Genomic DNA, 22,068 nt, shown 5'->3' with positions numbered 1-22,068 from the left:
AATTACGTTGTATTTGTATAATGCAAAGAAGGTCGTGTCTGCCAAATTGAGTGTAGGCTTTGGTCTTATGTACATACATATGTACATTATTTATTTATTTGGCATTTCTAATTATCACGATTCTAACTCCTCTTACTATCGTTTTAGGCTAAAGCTCTGGGTCGTGTCCTTTTTGAGCAAGTTTGTCGCCAATTGAATCTGCTCGAAGCGGACTACTTTGGTCTGGAATACAGTGAGATATCAACACATACGAAATACTGGTTGGATCTGGAGAAGCCAATGAATCGTCAAGTTGGTTTATCGCTGATTGATCCAGTATTACGTTTCTGCATTAAATTCTATACACCAGATCCAGCTCAGCTAGAGGAGGAGTACACTAGGTAAGTTTGCATTTCTCTAATCACATAAGTTAGTATTCTTGCTAATCATTGTTTTATTTGCATTGCAGGTATCTATTTTGCTTGCAAATCAAACGGGATCTGGCAGTTGGCACTCTACAGTGCAATGATAATACAGCAGCTCTGATGGCCAGCTATATTGTTCAGGCATCATGCGGCGATTTTGTTCCAGAAGATTATCCTGATCACACGTATTTGTCATCGTACCGCTTTGTGCCACATCAGGATGCCACAATGCAGCGTAAGATTATGGAGAACCATAAGAAACACGTGTATGTAATTAAGAAAGATTATCTATAATGGATTTATTAAAATAAAAGTATTATAATTTCAGTGGACAAACGCCAGCCGAGGCGGACCTCAACTTACTAGAGACGGCACGTCGCTGTGAGCTTTATGGCATGAAAATGCATCCGGCCAAGGATGTGGAGGGCGTACCGCTTAATCTAGCTGTAGCTCATATGGGCATAGCAGTCTTCCAAAATATAACACGGATCAATACCTTCTCTTGGGCGAAAATACGTAAAATATCTTTTAAACGTAAACGTTTCCTGGTCAAACTGCATCCCGAGGGTTATGTAAATATTCAAAATTAAATGCATATCTCAAAGAAACTTCATTGCAACATTAAACTGACACATTTTCCAGGGCTATTACAAGGATACTGTGGAATTCTTCTTTGAAGGACGCAATGAGTGTAAAAACTTTTGGAAGAAATGTGTCGAAAATCATGGATTCTTTCGTTGCACGGCCGTACAAAATACGCCCAGGCGTAAAACTCGAGTGCTCTCTCGCGGAAGTTCATTTCGGTAGGAGGAAAAGAACAAAACAAGAAAGAAAATGGAAAAAATGAATATCATACACATTTTTATAACTTTTCATGTCTCTTTCTATCCATTTTAGTTATAGCGGCAAAACTCAAAAACAGATTATTGAATTTGTACGCGAGAATTATGTAAAACGACAAAACTTTCAAAGGTAAGTGAAATGTTGTGTAATAGAAAATATGCCAAGGGTCCCGCCCAAAGGCTTTAAGCACAAAACGCAATTTAAATTCGCTTTTAATTTTTACATTTATGTATTACATTTGGATGTAGAAAAATTTTTTGTGTTTTCTTTTTACTTATTTCAAAATGTTTTTTGCCTATAAGCTTTGGTTTTGTGAAAATCGATAAAACGATTTCTCGTTTTGTTTCTATTTTTCATTTGATCAAATATTTTTTAAAAAAATTAACTATTTGCATAGATATAAACATACTTATATCTATATAGTTATAAGAAAAACAATATTCATTCAGACACATTGAAAATCATCATACAATAAACTCGACTCTCAATTCTTTGTTTTATTATTCATTTTAAAACTTTATAAACATTTTGTATTATACAAAATTCTTGTTGTTCTTTAATTTCATTTATTTATAAACTGTTCCACCCCGCTTAAAAACAAAAAACCACAACAAAATAATAGAAACCACCCACTAAAACTTTTGTAAGTTGGTCACGCGCCTTAGAAAAGAGAAGAGGATTTATCTGAAAACAAAAAATACAGACCGAAATTTAATACATAAACCAATTGGTCTAAAAAAAGAACAAAGCACAACAGAAACTTTGAAGCAAAAACAAAGTCCAAAAAAATCTTACGATTTAGAAAATCATTTTAACAGTCTTTTTCTTTAATTTGAGTTGTTGTGTATGAAAAGAATTTTAATTTTCATATTTTTGGATACAATCCTCTAAAAATAATTTAGACAATTGTATAATTATTTCCCATTGTTTTTTCTTGTATATATTTCTTAATATTAGTTTCTAATTTGTGTAAAACCAGATTAACGATTGGCAAACTGTTTATGTGTAATACTACCCAAAAGCATTCTAATTTGTCCTTTTCCCTGTCATCTATCATTAACCACAACTAATCAAACCACTCAGATGCCACCCTAACCGTATTTTCTCTGTCGCATTCTCTATCCTCTCGATCATAAATATTATATATAGTTACGTTGTTATCTATCATTCATCATCCCTGATCATAGTTGTGTTGTTTTTGTGTGTTGTTTGTAGTCTAGTTAGTCAAATATTCAGAACTATAATAATGATGATGATGATAATGATGTTGTTTTCTTGTTTCTATTAGAGTGCTGTACTCCTCAATACCGAAATCAGCATTCCATATTGCATTGTTATAATTGTTCCCAATTAGTTATATGGTTAATAAGTAACTTTATTCTCCACAACAATTTCTAATCTAATTGTGAGCGCACGTTTTGTTGACATCTTAAAGGTCACAAGGTTTTCTTGTTACCTTACATATAATCCTTAAACAATAGCATTCTTTCGGCTTAATCTTAATGTTTTCTTTGTAGGCAGATGTTTGCAATTACTATTCGACTCTTGACAGCTTAAAATAAATACAAATTCCATAAACATTTTCTAGTTCTTAACAATTTTAAGTCTCGGTGTTGTGAAATTGGGGCTTTGATGTTTAAATTTCCAACCAATTACTTTTTACCGAGCATCATAAAGTCAAATTTCAAAAGGATTCGTCTAATTCGTTTAATTATTTCAAAAAGTTACTACACCTGAACTTCTTGCTCTTCAGGCGATACTATTCTATTAGAATCCTTTAAAAGTAAACAGTGGCATAACAATTTATAATACTAGATAATTTATTTTGTGCGCTATGTATATATATGTATGTATATATGTAAATTTATATTTTTGTTTTAACTAGTGGTTAAAATTTAATAATTTTTCAAATTTTTATTTTCAAATGATATCTACCGCCAGCATAAAATTCTGTGTGTGTCTTTTCGCTAAAAAAAAGCAAAGCAATATTTCGCTTCTCTTCCATGCTTTGATAAAGCAAGTTCTAAAAACTTTCACCTAAAACGTGCTAAACACTTTAAACTAATCCAAATAAAAAAAAAAAAAAAAAAAACCAAGTAATAAAATTCTAAAAACCAAAATTTAAAAAAAAAAATAAACAAGAAAAACTGAGCATGTTAAAATAAAACCGTGGTATTCCTCTTGTCTTTTCTTTTGCTGCAGGTCTCAGTCGTTCCGGCAAGGGCCACTGAATGCTAGTAGCCGAAGTCAATCGCATACGTATGTGAATTCCAGCATTTCAGCCAATCCCCTACTCCCAATTGACACTGGTTTGTATTTATTTTGATTTTCAAAATGTTTACTTGTATTTTGTTTTATCATTTGATTCCTTTTATTTTTTCTCTGGTGTTTAATTTCATTTTATTTAATTAAATTTTAAGTTCTGGGCATGTCTGTAGAGTAGAGTCGAGTCAGTCGAAGTTTTAATTGATTTCATAATTGATTTGTGGCAACTTTTGATCAATTTATCTTACTTGTCACTTGAACAATTTAGCGGCATGGGATTATCGCAATCAATGCAACGACTCGATGACCCCTTCTCTGACGAAGAAGGCAGCGGATACCTTGGATCGCCGACGCGACAATCCTATAGACCACATGCGTTCTCAAGTGAGTTGAAAGAGCATCGCTTTAAAAATGATCCCTTACATACTTTGAATATCATTTAGGTCACAGCAGCCCAGGTGGAGATCTATCAGACGAAGAATTATGCAGCGGAATCGCCAACCTCGCCGGAGGAAGCGGCATGCTCGGGGGCGGAACGTCAACACCACTCGGCAGCGGCTATGGACCAAATGAATTCGAACCGCTCGCTTTCGCCACAGGGTCCGCAATCGTGGACTTCGCCCATTCATCACAACAACAACAGCAGCAGCAGCAGCCAACAGCAGCAGCTGCAACAACAGCGAGGTCCCGATCCGGGTCGTGTGCATCCAGGCGATCACAATTTAGGTGAGTTTGCCAATTCTATCCACTCAAATTTAATTTCATTAAATTAATTTATTAATTTTATGATTAAATTTTTAAAATGGAAGACATTTCGGAATGTTGGATGTACCGAAAACATTTTCCATTTATTATTAATTCTTAATTAACCAACTTAGTCCCAATTTAATTTATTCAAATTTATTGTTAGTGGCATTTAGTGAGGCCATTCTTAACGTTTGTGAATATATATTTTATTTGTGCTTTTTTTTGCAGTGTTTCCTTTTGGTTTAAAAGTGTTTTAAAACCGACTTTTGTGATTCATTTGATTTCGGTATGATTTCGGTTTGTCTTTGATTTTTGTTTTATTAGTTTTTTGGTTTCTTTTGAAACCAATGTGTGAACGTGTGTGCTAACTCTTTCTTGACACTCTCTCATTCCGTGGTCGCGATTATTGAAATGCAGGTCTGAGCCACTTGTCCCACTTGTACAGCAGCAGCACCCCTCGTCGAGTCTCAGTGGGATCCCAAGTGTTTGTCCCTGCGTCGCCGCAGCTCATCAGCATCAGCATCAACACCAACAACTCGCACAACAGCAACACGCACAACAACACTATGGTGGATCTCAGCAGCTCTATGGAATTGGAGGAACAGGAGGAGGAAATGTTGGAACCTGTGGACATGGAGGAGGGGGGGGAGGAGGACCATATGGGGGAGGAGGAGGAATTAGCCGAGGAGGAAGCGGATTCGGACTTGACAGCATCTACCATCAATCGGGAGAGTATGGCGGCAGCCTCACTGGCGGCCTTGGCCAATGCCCATCGTCCGCCGCTTCGCTCACAGGAGTCCCAATCGCAAACTGTCACCCCAGTCCATTATAGCAGTACGAATTATTCGATGTCTAAACAGTGCATGCTCAACAATGCTAATGCAAACTCAACCGAAACGGAAACCGACAACATTATCTATACTGACATCAACGATATGGGTGGCGGCGGCGGCGCTGGCCATTATAAATATCCCGAGCATAAGCTCTCCAATAGCGAACATCTCAATTTGAACGAACGTAATGACATTTATGCGACTGTGAATCGCAAAGCCAAATCAAAAACACGCGAAAAACATTTCAGTGATGAGTTTATAGATCAAACTATTCTGCAATATACTCGAGCCAAACAGTTGGGTCTTCAGCCCCCAACAGTGCCTATGCTGCAGCAGCCAAGTACTTCTGCCTTTGCTGCTGCCCAAGAGCGTAGCTACAACAACTATCAATACCACAACGATCTAAATCATCCTTCCGAATCGTCGTCTTCATCATATTTTGGGACTGGGTTTAATACTAAACGCTATGCTGCCAAAGAGAGAGTTAAACTGGCTCATTCGGAGAATCATCTAACTCCGTCTTTGGACTCGCAAAGCTCTAGGCAAACGCACTCGTTGCCAAGAAACTCGGAATTGTCGGGCGTAGATTCTGTAGATTCCTATGACAGTCACTATATTACCCATCATTCTGTTGGGAATCTACCGCCAGCTCGGCGTACATCCTCAGAGAAATTGGAATATCAAATGTCTTCAGGTAATCTGTATTCCACAGCTCAATTTGTGAAACCTGAAGAAGCTGCTGCCCACTATATGAACGATGAGGACGACGAGGATGACGATGAGGAGGGTGAAAACATCTACGATCAGGTTGCACGCGAATCGTGGCTAAAGAGTAGTTCCTGCAAGGATCTCTTTGAGCGATATAGTTCTACAACTTACTATGATCGCGAGCAGTCCAAACCGATGACAGCATTTGATAAGGAATTTCTCTCGTCTAATCGCATTGATTCGCCTGTAACTCGTTATGATGATTCAAGGCATTCGTTGTATTTCACCAAGAACCACTCCATTGATGCACATCAAGACTTCTTTCCATTGACACAGAGCAAAGTTTATTCGTCCAGCTATCCGGGCACCACGTTTAACAACCACGACCATAAACGTCATTATGGCCAGCAATTGGATTATTCTGGCTCTCAGGATGACATCTCTCAGGACAGTTACGAGCTGTTGGAGAAATATGATATCGATTTCTTCAGCGGACGTCGCCGATCCGAAGATCACATACGTTCGTGTTCTTTGGACTCTGGCAATTATATACCAAGCGATGATGAATCCGTCTCTGAGCGGCACAAATATCGTTCGGCAATTGATGTAAAATCTAAGTCAGCTGCCGATATAATGAATGAAATCTGGGATGCCGAAGATCCACGTTATTTGCCCCGTGAGAAACTCTCGGTTAAATCGGATGGCAACTTTTACAAGAAAATTCAGGAAGCTCTGCTAACTCGAACATCTAGCCAAGAAAGCCAAAGCGAAATGTTTGAGACCAAAATATCACGCAGCTCGGACTCCAGTAAGAAATCACGCGATAGTCTTTACCACACCGACAGTAAAAAATCCAGAGAAACAACGAAGAGCAAGACATCAGTGGCGTCTAGTCAGGACTCGAAAGAATCCTTGGTTGGCGATTGTTTTGGACGGAACTATGAAATGCCAACAACAACATGTAAGAAAGTTAAACAATTCAACAAAAAGGAACTCTACGAGAAATTTGCACAATCCAGTCAGGAATCTAAAAGCGACTATTACGATGCTGTGGAGGCCGGTGCAGCTGTTGAAGCAGAAGGACTTTACTCTCGTCCCAAGGTCAAGAGTCATGATTGCCTGCTCTCCGACACGCATTCATCAACGGCGAATAGTTCATTTTATGACAGTCGTGATACATATTCAACGTTTCCCAGCAACAAAACACACAAGACCTCAAAGGTCCATTCGATTAGTTTACAGAATGTGGAAATTGAACGCAATGCCAAGTCGTTTGGCAACAAATCACCAGAATCAGTATCGACTCCGGCCTCTGGTATGCGTTGTAAGGAAAAGGACATACAAACCGGTGATTCGCTGGACAAAACAGCGCCAATTAAGAAAAGTAATTCGCAATCTTGCAAGATTTCTGCTTTCCGTCGTCGTTCTGATAGTGAAAATATATTTAGTTTCGATCAGGATCGTATCGAATGCATCCAGAAGTATACAAAACAGTGGGAAGGACAGCCCAAGGATGAGAAATCAAAACAAAGTCCTGAGTATCCGCTTACCCCGGAGCTTATTTCGGAATTTGAAAAGCAACAGGCCCGCGTAATGGCGCATCAGAAAATTACACGCAAAGAAGAGCTTATGGCCAAGACTCATTTCGAGGAATACAACCCGATATTAGTTCCCATGAACTATTCTCATGCCACAGTCGAACGAACCAAGAGTGATCCCAACTCCCTGGCCAATCGTGTTCGCTTGGGTAGCAATTCAAGGCGGCATGTACTAATGCATCAGAAGTCCATAGATCTTACTCCAGCCGATTCAAATTCGAGCGATGAAGATTACATCTATAAACAAATACCCAGTGCTCCGCCACTTTGCAAGGCTCATGGCAATTTCGAAATACCAAAATGTTACGAAGGAGCGGCAGGAAGTGCAGCCCCTCAAGTAGATCTACCCAAGACCGGATTCGAATTGCCCAAGAGCTTCTTCCGTGACTACGAACGACGATTTACTAAAGTTCTAAAGGAGGACATACCTTATGTGCTGCATAAGCGGCACATTCTGAATGGAACAGCACCAGTATCGGGAGAAAAGAAACACATAAAGCCGAAGTCGCCGAAGTCACCAAAATCTCCCAAATCACCGAAATCCCCAAAGTCACCAAAGTCGCCAAAAGCAAACACCAACTTACCAGCCGTTGTACCAGGAACAATTGACTTTTTACCCGATATTTTGGACAGTTTACTTCCGGCCGAGACGAAAGAATTTCTATTCACCCAGAACATTGATTTGTCAAAGGTAGATCCCATTACTCTTGAAATCGAAAAGACGATACCAACTATACAGCTTTCGTCACCCAAGCGAGATATAACAAAACAAATGGACGCCTCTACTTTAGAGAAATTAAACAAGAAATTAAGTCAAATCGAAAGTGATTCGGCCACTAGTTCCAGGACCGAGAGCATGCAACAGCAAAAGCTAGAGCAAAAACAAATGGAGCTCATTCAGAGTCTACGGAAGGAACTCCAAGCGAATGCTCGAAAGGCCAATAAGCCAAGAATCATACCCAAAACAAAATCGGCTGGTAAATCAAAAAAAGGCAAGACCCGCATAACGTCGTTCTCCTCAGACGACGAGAGTCTTGATTCGGATGATGTGTTTGGTTCGGCAGAGGCTATACCAGATCGTCTGGAATTTTCGCCACCGCAGTCACGCAAGGAGATTGAGTCTATTTTGCGCATAGAGCAAAGTCGTCTCATTTCGGCTGCTTGGGGCCGTGGCCAAACCATGAGCTCCACCGAAATTGAGGGTTCGCCACCGCAATGCCGTCGACTGGCTGACTTGGAGAATCGCTATCATACTCAAAAACTAGATCCACAATATGCCAATGCCACCGAACTGCGACGTATTTCGGAGCGTTCCATATCGATACCATCATCGGAGGATGAGCCACATGTACCGATGCGCGGTGGTCGAATGGATGAGTGCACAAATGATTATCAACGAAATGAAAATATCCCATCGCCCATACTAGAGCATGCCGAATTCTTTCGCAGCAACGATGATATCTATGAAACGTGCCATGAAGAAAAGATCAGCGGCTCTGACATTGATTATACGCTGAAGAAGCAAACGGCCAGTCCAGGGCAAACGAAATCGAAGGTGAAATTAATTGAGGAGATTATTGATTCATCCATAGTGATGCGTTCAAAAGGACATGCACCGATACTCTTTGCCCATGCTCGTCTTAATCTTTCTGAGGGTTCCGTGTCACTGCAACGGCAAAAGGCCACGCAGCAACAATCACCGACGGCTGAACGACGTACCAAGAGTTTGGATACACCGGTTATTTCTCTACATCGTTTGCCACCCATGAATGCATTCTCCTCCAAAGACGACACTGTTGGTTTTGAGGAGGAAGCAGAAATACTCGAAGAGAAATCATTGGCCAACGGGCAAACAAATCAACAGGATGACGACACTGCGGATAGTGTACACTCGTGCGCCGGCTCCATTCCTACACAGAGCAGTTACAATACAAATAAACGTGACTCCCTGTTAAGTGCAGTCACAATTGATACGGAGGAAGTTCAATTGCTTAATCAATTGAAATATATTGAAAAAATTGCTCTGCAAGGTGTTAAGATCAAGGACAAAAAGAAGTCTAAGATGAAACTGAAGAGTGGTGATCATCTAATTTTAAATATACCCAAATATCGATTTACAGATTGGTCTCCCTACAGCTCGGCAAACAGTTCTCGCAAGACCTCACCTGGAGTCTCAAGGGCAAGCAGCATAGAGAGTACGGGCAAGGGCAAACTGAAGACTTCAGAGCCTTACAAGGGTAAGCCTGTCTCGCGAAGTCGTCCAGAGTCACGGCGAACAAGTGCCGATGATATAAAAGCTGGTAAGGATGGCCGAGGAAGTAAAAAGTCAAGCCCAAAGGAGCGACCTCGTTCTATTGATATGCGACGTTTAAGTAAGGATAAAAGCAAATCACAAGAGGAAACCGAAGCTGATATTGCCAAACGCAAGGAGCGACAACAAAAACTCTACGAATCCGCCATGAAACAGACAATCACCATGCTCAGTCCTGTAAAGGACACATTGCCAGCTTTCCCAGCTCCAGAAGATAAGATTCTAGTGAAAACTGATGGAGATAAAATAATCATAGAAACTGAATTCAAGTCGAAGGCCGAAGATCATGTTCTAATTGCAAAGGCGCCGCGCAAATTGGACAATTCATTGGTCAAGTTCAGCCGCAGCTTTGATGAGGGACGTAGTCCCGACAAACTGGATAAAGCAAACCGCAGCTTTGAAGATCGCAATAAATCATTTGAAGACTCGGAAAAATCTGATGTACCCGAAGACATGTTGATCAAATCACCAAAGAAAATAGCCAAAGCTCAAGAGATCAAGCAAAAGATCGAGGGCAGTGTGGTAGTGCATAAAAAGATTGACGGCAAATCGAGCAGCTTAGAGAAACCAGTTGAGCATCATTACTTGGGCACTGACATTAAGGCACGCAGTCTGGACGACAAAAAGAAAGCCGAAGAGAAACCGCCGGTGCCAATAACTCGCAGTGCCATTGGGGATCGTCGCATGTTTGCCCATCAATACAATGTTCCGGAGGATATTGATATGCAGGCAGTGATATCAGAACGTCGATCATTGGAGATACTAAAGCGTTCCCTACCTTCGGAGGACACACGCGATAGTGAGTGTACTTACAGCCGTAAAGCATCAACAGCTGAGAGTCTAGACTCATTTGTATCTGTAGATGACAGTCATTCACCAGCAAGCAAATCACCTGTTCCCGGACCCGGAGAGGGTTATCCACATCGTGTGCCCACCATTGAGTGCGAGGAACCGTCAATAGAAGAAGATGATAATTCATCTGTAAGACGTCATCTGAAGGTAGGTCGACACGACACAAATCGCTTGAGCTTAGATCGCAGTCGTAGCGATGAGACAGGTTCATGGATAACTGTTGAGTGCGATGAGTTTATTGGTTCCGACACCTCAGAGAATGAGCCACGTACTCTAGAACCAGATCGAAATGTCCTTGAAACGCAGGCCACTCTGGAAGATGCCAATCCGTTGGAATATTCTAATTGTGCCACGCCCACGTCAGACTTAAACATATTGGTGACACCACCGAACGCCAGCCCCATGATTGAAAAATCTGTTCTGGAAACTTTCGAGAAATACACATCAGATAGCAAAAAGAAGTATAGCTTGGAGAAACAAAGCGATAAATCAAAGAGCTCTGATTCCTGGACTAGTGGTGAAAAGGATAGTAGTCCACAACGTCAGCAGGATTGGAGTCTTTCCGTAGGCAAGGAAAAGAGCTCTATGGAAGAAGAATCTAGTGTTAGCTGTTCTATAGCTCGTCCTTTGGGAATATCCCAGGATTTTGGCAATGAAGAAGCTAAAAAATGTCAGGAACTTAAACAGCGCATGCTCCAATTGGACGTAAGTTCGTCCAAAGAGACGGGAGATGTCCAAATTACACCCACGGACTCAAATGACCAGACACCCACCAATGAGCCAAAAATCATAATAAAGAAACCCACAACACCAACCCTAGAAAAGCAGAGTCCAATTGATCTAGGAAATAGTACTGAATTTTATCTAGATCCTATAGAGGAAAGGATTGCAAAAATTTTACAACGCCCCGAAGACAGTGAGTCGGGGAGCTCTGGCGGATCTCGCAAGCCACCTAGGATAGAGAAACCGGCTAGAGCTAATGCTGGTAAGAAGTTGTCGGTGAGCAAAGCCGAGACCGGAAAATCTGGAAGCGATCGAAGCTCACAAGAGTCAAAGTCTAGCTTTGATTCAAAGGGATCGTTAAGTGTGGAATCCCGTGGCTCCTTTGAAACTGAAAGTAGCTCTGGCTCTATGGGTGCAGCACAAAGACGCGGCGAGTTGGCTCAGAAGGAACAACAGGGTACATGGAAAGCATTTCCCATTGAAAGTTCAAACAGTTCAAGCACCGATGATCCATGGCATCATGTGGAAACCGACGGCGGCTATGAACGCTATGATGCACAGAATCCTTTGCGAGATTCTTCAGACAGTGATGTGAAGGAAGTATCGCCAGATGAACAGAAAGCTGAGAGCGATACCAGTTATCAAGATGATTTAAATGATTTCCCTACAACATTTGGCTATCCAGCCATGACTAGTAGTACATTGGGCGGCATCGGAGTGAATCCCACTGATATTATCGGCTATAGCACTGGTTTCACTTTAGGACGAACCCTTTCCCGCATTTCGGAAAGAAGCACTGCTTCAGAGAAGTCGAGCATGGAGGATGATGTGAGTAAGGCGTCAACCCATTCAGTCAGTATGCGTGACGAATCAGTTGGATCCACCGATCATCAGCCAAGTTTAAGTTCGGATTCGCGCAGCAACACCAATTTGGCATATATATCAGATGCCGATCGTCGAACTTCTGCCGAAATGCCAGATATTCCCTGCGACTCGGCCACTGGTGATCGTCTATCCAGTTTTGGCAGTGTCAATGAACCAAAGTCGCCCACTCTGATCACAGGACGTTTCTCCGTCACCCATGTGGATGAACAGCATACCGCAGATGATCTAGAACGACACACACTCATGTGTTTGTCCAATGCGGGAAGTCAGGACTCTGAAGATTGGCCATTGCCTGAAATACCGTTCGATCATGTACCGGTGAAACCACCAGATAATTTGTATGGTATGCCAGACTTAGATAAGCCCGTACCAAAATCGTTCTGTTGGAAGGCTAGCATGTCATTTCAACAATCGCAGGATTCGATCGATTGGCCCTCTCCACCATCGAGTACAGTGGGTGTTGCTGCACCTATTATTGTGGAAAGCATTGAGACATACTACACGAGTGAAGTTCAAAATCCGGATAAGGTGGTTCTTGACGAGGAGACTCAACAATCATCGATTGGTCCACCAGATGTGGCAAAAGTTTTGCCCTATGAGGAAACTGCTTACTTAATGTCATCAGCTTTCGAGGACAAGGACTTTGGCAGCGAGCAAATTCAACCAGATACAGTTAGCTGTCTTAGTTCCACACTGAGTGCAGCTTCGTGCTTATCATCATCGCTTAACGTAAGCTGCAGTACCTCCTCCACACAACCCACTGCTCGAGTTAGCCCACGTAAAGGATCTAGTCCAGAAGTTATTGTTGCTCAGCCAACACGTTCTCCAGCACCCAGAAGCCCATTGTCTGAGGATGAAATGTTTTCGACCAACGACGATGTCTTTATGCCAGGCACCATTAAGGTGCAACTCTCGCCGGATGCACAGTTGCGAAAGCTATCGCGGGGATCGAATAACTCGGATACCTCTATCGATGACATCCTGTCCGGAAGCACTTATTTGGATGATCAGACAACAGTGCGTCGAAACTATGAAGCGCGCCTCAGTAGCGGAGGCGGCAGCTGCAAGAAATGTAGCCACTCCAGCCATTCTGAAGAGGAGACCAGCTCCATTGGCACCGATCTCGATGGAACTGTGCGCATGGGACTGCAACAAAAGAAATGCACCCATAGCTCTCATTCGGAGGACACTTCAATAGGTCTCAGCATTTCTGAATGGTCTACCGGAACAAACACCGTGCGTCAATATGCAAATCTCTCTGGCTCCGATAGTCTTTCGGCTGTGTCGACACAATCCTGTGCAAAAAGTGAGAAGTCCAATCAAACCAAGTCCAGTATTAGCAGCATTAATAAGTCGGCCGAAAGTCTAAATGAACAGAGTGGTAGCTATTCTCACAAATTCAGCGGTGAGAATGGATCGTCCGATGGCCTACGTTATGATATGCTGTCCAATTCAGAGACTGATAAAATGAGCGAAACAACATCGGCGACTCGAAGTGATGATACCACATTGACTCTAACAGAAATGGCCCACACGATTAGTGAATGGTCCACCTCGAGCAGTCGTACATTGGTCGGAGTGGCTCCAGGAGAGTATCTACCATTAAAGCAACCACGAGTCACAGCAAAGACCAGTTTGAGTTCGCCCAGCGAGGAGAAACGTTCATCATTGCCGCAAATCCATCGACGCAGCGGTAGCAATGGCAATCAGGCTCGTATCAGCCAACCAGATCATCCGGAGTCAAATGCTCCAGAAACAAGTGCAGCAGCACGCAAACGCCGTTCCTTAGAAATGATGTCCAAATTGTATCAGAGTCAGGAGATTTGCTCTGAGTCAGAGTCGCCGTTTGTCGAACGCCTGTATGCGCACAGTGAGAAGCTTACTGAACGGTATCAGAGCCAGGAGTTTGTCCCCTTGCATGGAACTGTCGCTCAGACACAAAGCACCCAGATTCAAACACAACAATCCCAGCAAGCGATACGCCGCGAAAAACCTCGTGCCCCACAGCCGCCGACAAAACCCAAGCCAGCAGTGACTCGACCTATTATGCAGGCCCTGCTCAATAAAATGAAGCAGCCAGGACTAGCCGAACAGGCTGCTGCTGCGGCAGAAGCGGCGGAAGCTGCCGAAGAAGCAAAAAAAGCTCTGGTTGTGGCGAAACCAGCTCCTCCTCCCGTGCCCACTATTCCGCCGATTATTACACCGAGTGATTTACCTGGAGATGTAGGAGCACCGCCGGCAAAACCGTTGGCAAAGCATCACAGTTACGATGACAAGACATTGTCCAAGACACAAATCCGTGACTTTAAGACATCGAGCAAACAATTTCGACAATCGAGTTCGTTCCACGAACACATGTTGAGTAAGTCACAGCAATCCTCACAAGAGCTAACCATGCGGATCGATGAGGAACGTGATGCTCACTCCACATCGTCCGCCACTTATACAACAACCACCACAAATACATTAAATAGTGAAAGTACCGAACCCAATTCGCCACAAATGCCACAACGGGCGGATAAATTGATACGCTGCTCACCCTATTATTCGAGTAGTCTTAGTTCCGAATCGCCGCCCAATCAACTGGTGCAGAAACCACCCAGAAAGTCACCCGGAACTAGTCAGTTGGCTGCCAACATTGGCATTGCTGCCTCGATAAAGAGTCCACCCAGTGGTAACGATACGGATAGCTCCTTGGATGTACGCGGCGGTCAGGATCCCAAGCTGCGTAATCGAGGCTATCGCAAGAAACGACAATTGCCTGCCAAACGGATTCGTGCGAATATGGCTGCTGCCGCATTGCTAGAACAAGCAGAAAGCTCAGAATGCTCCGAGGGTTATGTACCCGAAATGGATTCGGGAAGTTCTGAATATTCGTACCAACGTGACGATCAATATTTGGAATTCGATGAGGAACTGGAGCAGGATCAAACCGATGAATATGATGATTATCCGCAATACAGCGGATCATGTGTTGGAAAGTTTGAGAGTCTCGATATGAGTGACAATGTGGATGAGATGGGTTTTCCACGCTATGATCGCTTGGGACACATCACCAAGCCCATGTATCAGACAATCCCCAGTGAGAGGCCGGCACCAAATAATCACCCGATGCCGCCATCTAGTGGACAACCCGTTAAACCAGCACGCACCAAAAAACGACAGTTGAAACGTGAAGATTCCACAGCGGTGCATCCAGGCACATCGAGTGGGGCAGCTGCAGCGGCGGCGTCGTCACCATCATCGTCGCAACCTTATCATGGTCGCAGGTATTGCAATCCCGAGGAGAGTGAGTATGAGACACGCGGCGGTGGTCTCTCAGACGAGTTAGCCAACTCCAGCGAGGACAGTGGCAGTGGATTTGGTGGACCTGGAGCCACGGCCACCATTAGACGTGGAACCAATCGATCTGCAACAGTAGTGGAATCTGCTGCCGCCCGTGAGCAACTACCCTATCCCGACTTTCTATCCGACTATGAGACCGAACCGATTGAATATGAACGTTATGCCTGCGGTCTGGATATACGCGTTGATCCGCCTCCCAAGTTCCACGATTCCGATGATCTGAGCGATCAGTAAGAAACAAAAAGAAATGTGCTTATAATACCAGAATGCAGCATTTTCATTTTCATTCCGTTGCCTTGCCCAATGAGACGTTTTTTTGAGAACTCTATGACTTTTACAAGATCCAAGAACACTTATAACCAACTTATTTGTAATTGAGACTGATTTACGACAAAGCCAAAGACAAAACAAAAGGAAAGCCAAAAAGGAAAATAACTCTCTTGCTGCAGATCCTAACAAAAAAAAAAAACATAAAGACAACTAATATTAAAGTTGAAATATTTAAATTATCCTGAAGCGTTCGAAAATCAAATTACAATTACATTTTAATCAAACATTAAACATAACAAAAAATCAAACAATGATCGTTCGAATCGAGATGTCAGTTAAGATTTGGGATGATCGATATATAAAGATAAACATATATATACATACATACATTATAGATATATCGACATCTTTAGTTAAAGGCCGGGCGCCTTGTCGGTTGACTTATTAGATTGAGTTGCATAAATGCAATAACTTAACAACAACAACAACAACAAGAGAGTAATAATGTTAAAACCAGTTGAACAAATATAAATGAAATTTTAATGCACTGTTTAATCATCGAATAATTCAGATAAAAACAAAAACCAATAATGGAACAAATATTTAATTGTTATTTAACTAATATTCAAATGAATCGTCATTGTGAAAGTTTTAACAATAATGTTATATGTATTATTACATCAGATTTATGTACGATTAGAATTATGATTATAAAAGAGTTTACCACTTACTTGATCCATCACCAGCAAAATGTGTCAAATCGAATCAAACCTAAAAGTATTTATATTTACCATGGTTTAAATATAATAAGTCTTAGTCAACTGAGTTTCTATTGCTTCCACAAGAACTTTACAACTAACTAATTAATGTACTTCAATCCCATTTATAGTTACACACAAACAGATGATCTCCGTTAACAAAAACCGATCTCTATGCAATTTGTTTTGCCAATGACCCCCTTCCCCCCACTTTATTACTCTATATACATAAAATGTGTCGTCGAATGTCTGTAATTAAAGCATTTAAATTCTATTGATATATATTTTATATAGTTAATTGTGCTATATAAGTTTTTAATTTTTCGATGCCAAAAAACAATTTTTTAGAATCAATGAGAAACTTCTTTACAAAACAAAAATATATATATATGAAAACCAAGTTGTATTACTTAGTACATAAAAGTGTGCCAAAATCTCGAGAAATCAATAAGAAAAACTATATACATACATATAGTATATTAAAGAAATTATATAAAAAACAAATTCCATATATATATATATACAAAATAAAACTACTAGCTGAAGAGATCGATCGATTAACCCTGTTAAGTTTTAAATTATATTGAAACTCACGTAATTAAGGTGTTGTTAGGTTATCAGTATCGGTTATCATCAGAAAGTAAATAACAACTAAAAGTATTATATAAACCTAAAAAGTCGCAATGTTTTCGTATAGGTTTTTAGGCCCATTGAAAAAAAGGAAAAAAAAATCGTAATCCCAACGTACAATAATTTCTCACTAAATTAGCAGATCAAAAGTATTCAAATCAAAAGTATTCCATTTAGTTTTAGTGCAATGAATTACATTTACGTATAAATAAGTATGGATATATGTACATAAGTATATACCTATCCATATATTAATATACATTAAAATTTAAATTGGTTGTTGTGAAACAAAGTTCGGCTTACATTTTTGAGATGATTTTTAAAGCAAATGTTTTATTACTCTTTAAGTTAGGTGAAATGTTTTTAATAGATTTACAAAATGCAGATTTTATGTTTAAAGTAACGACAATTCCTTCAAGTGCAAATTGAGTGTGTTTATTTAATAAGAATGAAATGAATATACCCAACCTATTATTATTCTTATTATAATTGAGAAACCAAAAGACGTAGCTGAATTCTAGTATATAAGAAAACTATATAGCAGAATCCTCCATCAGCTATACACACACACACACACAGGCAGACACAGATAGCAATTGAAACTATATAGTTTGAAAATTCACCTACTAAAAGCCAAATAAGACAACCACAACAGAAAGTTTAATAATAATTAAATGAAATGTACACGTGCAATCGATTTAACAGAGCATCAAATTATATAATTATATAGAATGTGAAATTTGACTAAATAAAAACTTCATTAATCCAACAAATCAAAACCGAGAAGCGATTTTCATTCAGCAATTTTTATGATTCGTTATAGTTCATTCATTTTATGTATTTTGTATTTTTAAATCTTAAAAAGAAACTGTTCATCGATTGATATCAAATATTATAATAATCTTTACGGTTTAAGTTAAATTATTGCATTATTTTTATAATTTTTGGTCTTAATTTTGTTGTTGTTTTTGTTTCTTTTTCGTTTTTCTACAAACAGATGTCTATCATGGCATCAATGGCAACATGTCGCTGGATAGGCGTGGGGAGATAGGCACACCCCCTACACGCTATGATCTAACTTTGGGATCCGACAAGTCATCATCGCTTTCTCGTTCAGAGGCTGGCACGTATGATATCATTCAGGCAGAGATTCAGCATGCTAAACGTCAAGAATTGGCCACTGGTGTGGCTACATCGCCCACATCTTTTCATCCACATTCAATTGGCGTGGGTCAACATCATCAGCTGAATGGACAGAATGGCCATAATGGCAATGGGCCCGGACCCGACATCGAATCGGAGGTGAAGAAACGTAAATGGCCAACTGAGCCAAGTTATTTCTTGGCCAAAGAGTTGCTAATGACCGAGCGTACCTATAAAAAGGATTTAGATATACTCAATTGTTCATTCCGGCAAGTCTTGAGCCTGGACGATATCGAACAATTACAGCCATTGTTCGATCAGCTGGATTCCCTGGCCCAACATCACAATCTATTCCTGCGCGACATTGAGCATCGCATGGTCTGTTGGGAGGGTCGTGGTACCCACGAGACCCATCGCATTGGCGATGTTATGATGAAGCACATGGCCGCTCTGCCCATTTATGAGGAATACGTGCAAACCCATTTGGATGTGCTGCACTGTCTTAACGACATGTACGAGACGGATGCACGCTTCCAGCAGCTATATAAGGATTTCGAGCAGCAAAAGATTTGCTATCTGCCAATTGGTGAACTACTGCTAAAGCCCATGAATCGTTTGCTCCACTATCAGTTGCTTTTGGAGCGTTTATGCGACTATTATGCCGATGAGCATACCGATTATGCTGATTGTCAGGCTGTCTATCATCTTCTAATACGCAGCACAAAGCAAATACGAAGCCAACTAGCCGATTCGGCCAATTTTGTTGAGTTATGCGAACTGCAGCGAGACATTAGTTTCGATCAATTGGTTCAACCGCATCGTCGCTTAATACGTCAGGGTTGTCTGCTAAAGCATTCCAAACGTGGCCTCCAACAACGCATGTTCTTCCTGTTTTCGGATATCTTACTGTATGGGTCGAAGAATCCATTGGACCAGAGCTTCCGTATTTTGGGACATGTTCCAGTTCGTTCGTTGCTAACAGAGAATGCAGAGCATAACACCTTCTCCATTTTTGGCGGTCAATGTGCCATAACAGTAAGTGCTGGCACCACTGCCGAGAAAACCCTATGGCTGGCAGAGCTATCGAAGGCAGCAGCAGACATTAAGAACAAGCCACCAAATATGCAACTACAATTGACCACCCTCAAGAATTGCAGTGAGTATTCTAATTAAGAAGGGGCCCGTCTGGCAATAGACAAATTAATATACATTTTTATACTATAGCAAAATTAGCCCTGATTGAAATTTAATATATATTTTCTGTTTTTTTTTTTTTTTTGGCTGGCAAGAAAAGCAAGCTACAAAGCTTCGTAAGATTGCAAACCTGCTCGGAAAGTTTTCTATCGATTATTTATTGAATTCCTCTGTTTTTTCCCACAGGCTCGTCCGAAGAGGGACTCGATCTGCTCGGTTTGAGCACCAGCAGCAGCAATGCCAACGGCAACAACAGCAGCAGCCTGAACAGCAGCATCAACGGAGGCGGCCCATTGACGCCTCAGCAATTGCAGTTGCAGCTACAGCAAAACAAAACCCAACCCACAAGAAGCAATACCGCACTACACGTCTGTTGGCATCGTGGCGCCACCGTCGGACTGGGCGATCATCTAATCGCAGCCGAACACCAGCTATCCGGCTATCTATTGCGTAAATTCAAGAATAGTTCGGGATGGCAAAAACTCTGGGTGGTGTTCACCTCGTTCTGTTTGTATTTCTATAAGAGCTATCAGGATGAGTTCGCTTTGGCCAGTCTGCCATTGTTGGGCTATACAGTTGGGCCACCGGGTCACCAGGATGCCGTGCAGAAAGAGTTTGTCTTTAAACTATCATTCAAGAACCATGTGTACTTCTTTCGAGCGGAGAGTGCTCATACTTACAATAGGTTGGTCAGCGTACAGAAAAAAAATTAATTTAAACATTAATTACACTTTTGTTTCGCCTATTTCAGATGGCTAGAGGTCCTGCGCAGCACTACCCAAACACAGGATTTTAAAAATATACACAGCAATGCTATTTGCAATTAGTACTAGGCCTATGGCACCTCCATCCAACACTCCCACACAAACAAACAACCCTTGTGCAATTCCATGGAGCTGCATTGTTGTGCCTCTTCTATATAGTATTCTATATAATATTCCCATTTTTATATACCTATCGTTTCTTTATATATATACTTAACTTTATACACACGCTTTTTATACAATTTTATGTCTGTTGTATTTGTATGCTAAAAGTTTATGCAAATCTATTACGTTAGCCTTTAAGTTTCCATGTAAATAACTGTTTGTCTTGTGTCTTTTCTTGTATTTCTTTTGTAATTCTTGTGGTTTAATGTGTCAAAAATGTGGAAAAAAGATTGTCTACGTAATCAAATTTGTCATATTATTATTAAAAGTTTTTAAGTCATTAACTTTAATAGACTTTAACAAATTAATAAAAAAAAAAATAAATAAAAAACACTTAACAATAAACCAAAAAGTTTTGATTATCTGGGAACAGGGGAAAAATTTCTAAAGGTATCAAGAATTTGTTCACCCAAATTTCGTAGCATACTTTTAGGCTTACAAAAAAAAAGATAAACTTGTTGACATGGTTGTGTTTTTCATTAAAGATTGATTGACCAGGTGATTCGTAATGAGTTATGCGAATATTAGAACTATTCTTGCGAAAGATTAATGCTAAACAATAAAATGTACCAAACAAAATGCAATATAAAAGTGTATAATTTGCAAAAATTTTAAAACTACAGAATTTAGAATATATCGCCATGGATTTTTGTCGTATTTCTCATTTATTGATATTTTGAAATCTTATAGTTTTATTAATATTAATAATAATAATTTGTTTAATAGTTACAATAAGGTAATTTGAAATTTTCGCATAATTTTAATTGTTATACTGCAATTATCATTTTGCTGTTGTGATTGAGGGTGTTGTTTGTCATCTGTACTTTTATCATTCAAATTCGAAATTAAAACAGTATGCTTTCTATATATGTATATATATATATATAAGGTAGGTCGATTAGTTCAAATATATATTAACATGATGCTCAGAGCATCACCATCATCATCATTCGTCATATTCATTCATTATTTTTTATCATCAATTATTCATTGAGTTCAACACAAAGTGCCAAAGTGGAGGGTTCTCATAGCAAAAAGGAACAGCAATTAAAAACGGTGAAAATGAACAAATTTAACTCGATTGTAAACGCTTAATAACTAACTAAATGAAATGCCTTAGCCGGAGACACAGTGAATGGAACCGAAGGGCGTGGCAAATAATGGCAGTTACACATTTGTATATGATGCAGGGTTTAACTTTTCCAATAAAGAACTACACAATGTATACATGTATGAGTGTATATAGTTTTTTTGATAAAAACAAACAGAAATCATTATGAAAAGACTAGTGCAAAGTGTATATAGGGCAGGGATGGTGTTGTGGTGGTGAGGGAGGTAGGTAGTTAGGGGATATAGATTCGCTTGCAAAGTTATCAAAATAATTATTTGATTTCTCCTTCACTCACTCTGTTTCTCTTTATATGCAGTTTATCAGATATTCTTTTATACTAAGCCACAACTAATATATTTAAGGTTTCCATACAGTTTCTAGTAAAATTTCACAATTTCGTTTAGGCCAATTAACTTAATGATCAATCTAGGTAGCATGTGTATGTATTTTTGTTTTCTTTTCTTTGTTTTGGTTTACACTTATATATTCTAAACTGCATCAAGAGTTAACTTTTTCATT

The 22,068-nt window shown here is 40.3% G+C and overlaps 1 protein-coding gene across 5 annotated transcripts in view; it reads left to right on the top strand.

Moving 5' to 3' along the window:
• Cdep (Chondrocyte-derived ezrin-like domain containing protein) overlaps positions 1 to 20,725 on the top strand; it is a 35,028-nt gene extending 14,303 nt beyond the window's left edge. The window contains exons 3-14 of one of the 5 annotated variants that reach the window (XM_068298050.1): positions 148 to 380; positions 449 to 670; positions 733 to 976; positions 1,047 to 1,207; positions 1,302 to 1,376; positions 3,450 to 3,556; positions 3,781 to 3,896; positions 3,956 to 4,238; positions 18,170 to 19,471; positions 19,605 to 19,625; positions 19,696 to 20,194; positions 20,261 to 20,725. In XM_068298050.1, coding sequence (XP_068154151.1) covers positions 148 to 380; positions 449 to 670; positions 733 to 976; positions 1,047 to 1,207; positions 1,302 to 1,376; positions 3,450 to 3,556; positions 3,781 to 3,896; positions 3,956 to 4,238; positions 18,170 to 19,471; positions 19,605 to 19,625; positions 19,696 to 20,194; positions 20,261 to 20,336 — 3,339 coding nt within the window. In that variant the 3' untranslated portion in view covers positions 20,337 to 20,725. Of the gene's footprint in view, positions 1 to 147; positions 381 to 448; positions 671 to 732; positions 977 to 1,046; positions 1,208 to 1,301; positions 1,377 to 3,449; positions 3,557 to 3,780; positions 3,897 to 3,955; positions 4,239 to 4,676; positions 17,952 to 18,169; positions 19,472 to 19,604; positions 19,626 to 19,695; positions 20,195 to 20,260 lie in introns of those variants that run through there. The other 4 variants (XM_068298051.1, XM_068298052.1, XM_068298049.1 and 1 more) reach the window with 4 other exon arrangements.
• The last annotated feature ends 1,343 nt before the right edge of the window (positions 20,726 to 22,068 follow it).

Source organism: Drosophila tropicalis, unplaced genomic scaffold (genome assembly GCF_018151085.1).
Source record: "Drosophila tropicalis isolate 14030-0801.00 unplaced genomic scaffold, ASM1815108v1 contig_859, whole genome shotgun sequence".
Taxonomy (NCBI): domain Eukaryota; kingdom Metazoa; phylum Arthropoda; class Insecta; order Diptera; family Drosophilidae; genus Drosophila; species Drosophila tropicalis.
Note: the sequence above shows the minus strand (reverse complement) of the source record. Positions and strands in the feature narration are given on the sequence as shown.